The sequence below is a fragment of the Macadamia integrifolia genome, chromosome 14 (assembly GCF_013358625.1).
Source record: "Macadamia integrifolia cultivar HAES 741 chromosome 14, SCU_Mint_v3, whole genome shotgun sequence".
NCBI lineage: Eukaryota > Viridiplantae > Streptophyta > Magnoliopsida > Proteales > Proteaceae > Macadamia > Macadamia integrifolia.
In genome coordinates, this window is record NC_056570.1 from 23,213,188 (window position 1) to 23,221,116 (window position 7,929).

The window sequence follows — 7,929 nt, forward strand, 5'->3', positions numbered from 1 at the left end:
ACTTTTGAATTAAACGTTTGGATGCCCATATTATACGGGTATTTTACTAACTATGATTGGACCTAGACAAATGGGATAGAATGAGTCATGAGTCATGACTGCCCCGGCCCCATGAAATGTCTTAATGACCTCTGCCAGATACTTCTGCGTGCTCTCTCCAATTGGCTCTTATACACGTATCGTGTGTCTCTCTCTTTCTCTTTGCAAAATGACCCTTTTGTCCCCTTATAGATTGAACCAAACCGAGGACTATTTAATATTCATATGCATCCGTACCCTTTTTTTGCCGTACTTGAACTTACTAAACTTCATGGTTATGGCTTCACCGAACTGGTTCATTGGGACATTGACTGGGTTGTACCGTCATACGGAGACCACGGTTTAGTTGGTTTCTTCCCAGTGGGTTTGCAGTCGCATCAGAAGCGTTTGCGTTATGCGCTGGATTCTTTCCTCTAATCTTTTCTCTTGTATCTGTAGAGTTCAGATAGGAATTAGATACCAGATGTACGGTTCGAAAAAGATGAAAAATATTTATACATTAGACGGCTGAAATTATCTCTATCAAAGTAGTTTCCCACCATCAAACGGTTCACATTTTACGTACAGCGTGGCTAGATTACTATAAAACAATTAAACAAGTAATATCGTAATTTCCCTACCACCGGAATCACCTGACTAGTTTAAGAAACGTTTTTATTTTTTTCTTTTTTATAGTTTGGTAACCTCCATTTTGTGCTCGTTAATTCTTCGTTTTCGCCGGGACAAAGGAGTAAGTAGAGCTTCAAATCCGGAGAGCTTCAAATCCTTTTAAAACCCTAACAATTCGATCTTTGTCTCCGAAATCCATTCTTTCTTAAGTTATGATCTTCGGGTATTTCTTTTGGCCGACAGGGGGAGATCTTTGAACCAATCTGCTTAACTTTAAGGTTCGTTCAAAGTAGCTACTAAGATTTTTCTGATCCGAATTTATATTGTTCTGATATGTTTTCTTTTGGTTAGATTTGATTGTGTCTGCAAAAAAAGATTTCGTTTTTTTTTTTTTTTTTTTGAATCTTTGATCAGAAATGAAGGTTTGTTGTTTTCTTTATTTAGAATTTGGTGGAAATTCAATTGGTTTGGCTTGGGCATTCTCAGATTTGGGATTTGGATTGTGTTTTGTTGGATTTACAGAGGAATAGGTAAGGGTTTTGGATCAAGGGATCGGGATCGAGATCGAGATCGAGTTGTGATTCACATTCCATGGCGTCTCCTGTACCCTCCGGGGTACCAAGACCCGGCAACCATCCTCCACCGCCACCTAATTACAACCCCAATGTGCAGAGAACTGCTGCTGATTCTATGGCTGATGGCATGCAGAACCTGCAAATCAATCGACCCCCGTCAATGCCCAATCAACCTGTTCATCGACCACCCCCATTTGCGCCTTCACCATTCTCTGCTACTTCTGCCTCTTCTGCTCCTACTTCAGCTCAATTTTCTGGTTATGCACCTGCTCCACGCTCTGGCCCTCCTCCTGCTGGGTTCACAAGAGCTGGCCCTCCTCCAACTGGTCCTCCGAATGCAGCTGCCTCTTTAAGGCCTTCAGGCGCTCCTCCACCTTTCGGCTCCAGGCCGCCACCACCACCTGGTGCCTTACCTTCCTCCCCATTTATGACTAGCCCAGTTGTGCCGCCTTCGAATCCATCAAGTGTACAGGGTCCAATGAGCAACGGGCCACCAGCATTTGCTTCGGGGCCTCCTCGTTTCCCTCCTAGTGGTAGTGTTCAGCAGCCACCTGTTGGACCCCCTCAGGTGTCGGACAGAATGCCACAAGCTCCTCCAAGCATTCGTCCCTTCCCTGTGAGTCCTGCGGGGAGTTTTTCACATGGTCCGCCCTCTCAACCGGTGCCACCGTTGCCACCTTTTCAGGCAGCAAGTGCTCCTCCACATGCCACTCAGTCACTTCATCCGTTTTCATCTGCAAGTCCATATACGACGGCTCCATATGGGGCTCAGGCGTGGCAGATGCAACCTCGGCAGGTGATCTATTTGAGATTCCACATTGTTATTTAGATTTTCTGAGCTTTATTTCATAGCCAAACATATTGTTACTGACCTTAAGAGGACACAAACTTCTGTTTTTAAATAATTTAATTAAGGGCTGGGGATCGCTACCTGGTCACATGGTCACTGCGCTACTGTGGTGACCAACCAGGGGGGCAGTGTGGTTTTTTCTCTAACCCCTGTTTTTGGGCATAGAGGTGCACGATCAGGTAGCGTTATTCTTTTTCCCTTTAATTAATATATGCTTTGTCAGTGTTATGATCATTATGGAAGGCAAACAGTCAGTGTCAGAGTGAAACAAGATCATGGGCCTTGTTGAACTTTAGAAGGAAGTTACCGATGTGGTGGCTGACCACCAATTTTGCCTCAAGTCTGTTACTCGCTTGGAACGAGATGCAGATAATTGGTTCTAGAAGTGGGATCCATGAGATTTGTGTTTGGTAGTAGATCATTTTTTTTTTTTTTTGGTGGGCTTACATAAAGTATACTTCATTAGGGTAAAGTGTAAAGGTATGAATGTTGCAGCCTGGTGGTCAAGCAATTAAAACAACCTCTCAACATTAAGGCTACGTAGTTAACCCCAACCCCAACCCCAACCCCAACCCCAACCTTGCACATGCGGGAGCCTCGTGCATTGGGTACGCCCTTTTTTATAGAATATACTTAGGTCTTCATAGTTGGCTTTGCATCCTTGGTTGGTAGTGTACGCAGTTGTATACTTTCTCTAATATAACCTATACTACACAGAATTAGTACTTGAAAACATATATAACTCAATTAAAACATCTAAAATATGTATCATGAATGAATAAATATAAAACTAGAATCTGATTCATAATTATCAAATCGTATTTGGTTCATTATAGGCTTTCTGAAGTGTGAAGAAGACAAGCAAGTTATCGACGCTGGCCAGGTCATAGTATGCAGAAATAAATGCTCGAAGCCTTCCACAACAATCCTATAAATAGCATCGTCGTCCACAAACTAGAGGTACCCTAACCTAGGGTATAGATCTTTGAACCGTGAAGAATTCGATCGAGAGCCATTGTAACTAGATGGTGGATGTGGAACAGTCTTCAACATTTATGGTTGGGCAGCTGGGTATGAGAAGATGCTGTCCACAAATGATAACCCACTGCGTGGGACCCTCAAACTTAGAGGGTAATGACAAGAAGAGCTATATTTCCCATAGCTGCCTTACCTAGTGTAGTCGGAACTGATGCTCTCTGTGGCATAGGATGGTCACTCCAATGCTCACTAAGCATTAACCCTATTTTTTAGAAAATTTGTTGCAAGAAATTCAATTTTTTTTTCCAAAGAACTTAAAAGAATATTTTAAAAACATTAAATTAAATATGACTCATGAAGTCGTAGATCGGCCTACGGTGTCTAACATATAAAACTTGGAGTCAAAACCGTATAAACTTTCACACTTGCTTTCGATTCGACCTTTATCGAAACCGGAAAATTTCACGAAATTAATTTTGGCAATTTTGATCGAAATTTTGAACATTGGTCTTATCTCAATCATATGGTCCACCATTTATGATTGAAATCTGATATTTTAAATGGCAAAACTGAAGTAGCCTTGAGGTTGAACTGTCAATCTATTCTTGAACCTTCATATCTCCATGGGGACAAATTGGATTGGGGAAAACTTTTTTTAGAGTGATAGATGATACTGTGGAGAACTTGTCCATATTATTTCAGAAGCAACTAATCAGCCATGTGGCAGATATGATGACCATGTGTGCAAGCTTCTGTACACAAGGTTTATAATGAAGAATTTTTGTCATCATCTCCATCTTCTCCTTCTCCTAATCCTTCCTTTAGTTATCTGTTTATTATCTTTTCTCAAGTCATTTTAGTCAGAAAGCCAAAACCTTACTCTACTAACGGAGATACTTCCCACCTTCAAATTTTACAATTATGGTTTTGGAGTACAGAGTGGAAGCGGTGGAGGTTTGCCCATAGCATTAGGATTATTAGGCATCTTGCAAGTGGTGGGTTTTGTGTTCTTGTGGAGGCCAAGATCATGTAATGATTTTGCGATCTTCGAGCCAAACCAGGAGTTGTGAGGCTGAGAGTATTTTTTTGGGGTTTGATTTCCCTTTATGAGAAGTTGGCATTTTTCTTTTTTATTTGTTTTCTCTTTGTAGATCGCTTTCGGCCTGTTTTCCCCTTCTATTTGTTCATTTGTAATAAATTTGCTGTTTATCAGGGGAAAAAAAAAATTACATTTAGGTGTCATCATAACTTATATAGGACAACTATAAGACCAGCAATGATATCTGGAGCTGAATGTTTGGGTGGTGAAGAAACAACTTCCAAATAAAATGAGGAAAATTTCTTTCACTTTGCTATACTTACCTTATATTTACTAAATTTCCCTGCTGAAAAGTTTCTTTTCTGATTCCTCCTAGAAATCGGACTTGCACCTCTCTTTCTCCCCTGCTGATTCTCCTTAAATTACCCTTGCTTCCCTCCCCTCCCCTCCCCGCTGTCACCCCACTCCCGTAGCGTCTATGGCATCTCCCCTACGCTCTGTCCTGCCTTCTCCTCTACCATAAGCCAGCCCCCTCCGCAACTCCTATCACACCAGTCTGCAACCCCTGTCCCACCCCCTTCTACGGCCAAATCTAGTCAGTTTTTGAATATAATGGATATTTCACGTTCATGCATTGCAAAATGTCATTTCTTACCTCCAATACTGCATCGGGCTTTAGAATCTGATAAGCCACAGCATGGGAAAGAAACGCACACGTATGCAAGACCTTGATACATGTTCATGTTGGTATGTTAATCAATCCAGGTGATGAAAATTTGATTCTATTTGGAAATATATCGTCCATTCACCATTTCAATTCCAAACTGACAAGTTGGAGGAGCCCAGCAAGCCAAAAATGGCAGGAAAATATAATTCAAGTAGAATTCTTAAATCAGAAAATTATTGATTTTCCTGTGAAACTCTCGTGTCTACTGATTTTCTAAGCAATATGCCTTAAATTTAATAAAAACTCAAACTCTAAAATGAAGAAAAAGAAAATAATTGGCAATGCCAGAGAAAGAAGGGAATTTGGACGAAGGTTCACCTGTTCAACTGAAGAGTTACCTTGTTATCTTGCAGAAGCCAAGAAAGACTGTCCAACTCTACTGGTCATGCTCATAAGATGACCCAAAAAAGAGGAACCAAAGCCCCATACCAAGCGATGAGGTGTTCCTCTTCTGCTGCTCCACTTTGCACTCTCGCTGAAGGGTTGGGAGCAGAAGCATAGTAGCAGGAGAAACTGGTCCCCTGTGTTGTATTGTGTATCTGAAATCAAGAGGCAGAGATTTTATCTTTTTGAATAGGTGGGGCGGTAGTTGTGCAGAGGGCTGTGTGGGCTGGGGGGTTGCAAAGAGGGGGTTTGTCAGTCGGGAGTTGCGGCTCATGGTAGAGATGAAGGCAGGGTGAGAGGTGGTGGCTGGGCAGAGGGTGTGAGGGCTTGTGGGAGGGAAGCAGGGTAATTTAGGGATTCAGAATTAGTGGGGAGAAAGAGATGTGGAAGTTAATTTTTTTTTGAGTACATATAGGATAATTAATGGGGAGTGATAGAAATTTTCCTATAAAATTGTAGCTGAGTTAAGGATGTGATGGATGAGTGGTAAAACTAAAAAAAGAAAAAAATTACATCACAGTTAATTAAAGTATCTTTGATATATGATAAGTTGAGAGAAATTCATTTGTGGTTGGATGGGCATGTGCAGCGAATATCTACAAATGCGTGGGTAAGGAGGAGTGATATGGCGACTTTGGAAGAAGTGGTGAGGAAAAACATGCATGGATTAAGGCTTATTACAAGTATGACTTTGGTTGGTGACATTTAGTTGGGATAACGCTTGGTTGAGTTTGGATTTAGATGTAATCAAGTGCCAATTTACCAACATTCTGACAGCATCATCATCCTTCTCCCCCCAAACCCCTCCCCCTCCCCCTCCCCCTCCCCCTCCCGAAAAAGAAGAAAAAGTCTTGGCTACTTGATATTCTGCATTTTGTTGCCTTCCCTGGTGATTGTTTTTGGACTTTGGACTGAAATTTTTGTTTCCTTTTCAGATTATCGTCAAGCTGCACTAGTTTTCTTCTTAGTGCATATTAAATAATCTCTTGTCAGTTACAATAGTATGTTGACTTTTTGTTTAATGTTAATCTAAATTTGGAAGTTTGTATTTTTAGGTGGCTCCACCGATTCCTGGTGCTCAACCACCAAGCATGTTTAGAATGCCCCCACCGCCTCCACTGAATCAACCTATGACTGCTGGCCCTCCTGCTATGTCTCATCTGCCAGTACCAGGAACTCCTGCGTCTGGGCCATCGAAAATTGATCCCAATCAAATCCCACGCCCTGTCCCAAGTTCGTCGGTGATCCTGTTCGAAACTCGTCAGGGCAATCAGGCCAACTTACCTCCGGTATGTAGTTTATGTAGCATTAGCATTGGTTTCAAACTATTTGATGAACTTTGATTTTGTTTCCCTACGCAATCACTTCTCTTGTGCATTCCACATTGCATAACAATTGATTATTGCATTCTGTTCCCTTCTCTAAACAAATTAATTGTATTTTCATGAAGCCTGCTACCAGTGATTACATCGTCAAAGACACCGGGAACTGTAGCCCTCGTTTTATGAGGTGTAGTATTAATCAGGTGAACTTTTAGTGTTTGAATGCTACATTTGTTGTGTGTTTAATGTTCTTCAAGCAATTGAATCCATAATTCTTTGAAACAATCATTTGTTGTGATTTTAATGTTTTATTTATTTATTTTTTTGGGTTTATATTTGTTTCAACAGATTCCATGTACTGGTGACCTTTTGACAACATCAGGCATGCAGCTGGCTTTGATGGTTCAACCTTTGGCCCTTCCTCATCCATCTGAAGATCCCATCCAAGTAATACAGAGATTCTCCCTTTTAGTGTACTGTATATTTTCTCTTTATATGTGGAGGTTTGGCCTAAAGCTAAACATTCGCCTTAGTCTTGGATACTAATGCTGAATGCGTGATGTTAGCTGGATAAGTTACTCTGGGATGATAACTAGTTCAACTTTTTACTTACATGGAGTAACAGATAATGAAATTTTGAGTATTGAAGCCATGAAGCAATGTCGCGGGAAACTGTGTACTGTAAGAGGCTGGTCTCTTTGACCCTTGTCCTGGTGTCCTTGTGACCAAACATACGCTATAAGTCAGTGGAAAATGGCATTAATTTGAAATGTAAATTGGTTGTGAGGATGCTAAACTGACGTTTAGTGTTCTTTGATTAGAATCATGGTTTGAAATTTTGACATTTTGGTGAAATTTCATAAATGGGTCCATATATGCAATATTTCGACGAAATTTTGATTCATTTTGTCAAAATTTTGAATCTTAACCCCCTTTGCCAGAGAGCTCAATGACTGCTAGAAAACCTCAAAAAGTTTTTTTTTGGGGTGTGGGGCTTCCAATTCTTCATCCTGCTGCTGAATCAAGGCTTGGTGGTGACTGTGGAGCAGCCACTTCAATAATTGGGTGGATTTGAAGCAGCATATGGTCCAATTCTCCCCAAATTTCAAACTTCCCACCCTATAGGGCTCTGTGATGGAATTGGAGAGATTGTTTAGGCAGAGGATGACATGGCCGTCACATGTCATAGGGTCCAAAACCAAACTTCCACTTTGGTTCCTCCCCCCAATGTAGTGATTCAAACATGTGTAAACATGCTTAGATAGGCACTCCTTGAAGTTTCAGGGAAAAATTCCGGGTTTTGGCCACCGAAATGGCCAAATTTGAAATTTGCACCAATTTGGACCACATTTCGGTACTGAAATTATTGATTGATGAAATTTTTTGGTTTTGTGGGGGGGGGGGGG

The 7,929-nt window shown here is 41.2% G+C and overlaps 1 protein-coding gene across 1 annotated transcript in view; it reads left to right on the forward strand.

The window, feature by feature from the left end:
* The first annotated feature begins 702 nt into the window (after positions 1-702).
* LOC122061620 (protein transport protein Sec24-like At4g32640) overlaps positions 703-7,929 on the forward strand; it is a 34,061-nt gene continuing 26,834 nt past the window's right edge. The window contains exons 1-5 of the mRNA XM_042625009.1: positions 703-926; positions 1,171-2,019; positions 6,257-6,490; positions 6,652-6,726; positions 6,872-6,970. Coding sequence (XP_042480943.1) covers positions 1,240-2,019; positions 6,257-6,490; positions 6,652-6,726; positions 6,872-6,970 — 1,188 coding nt within the window. The 5' untranslated portion in view covers positions 703-926; positions 1,171-1,239. The remainder of the gene's footprint in view (positions 927-1,170; positions 2,020-6,256; positions 6,491-6,651; positions 6,727-6,871; positions 6,971-7,929) is intronic.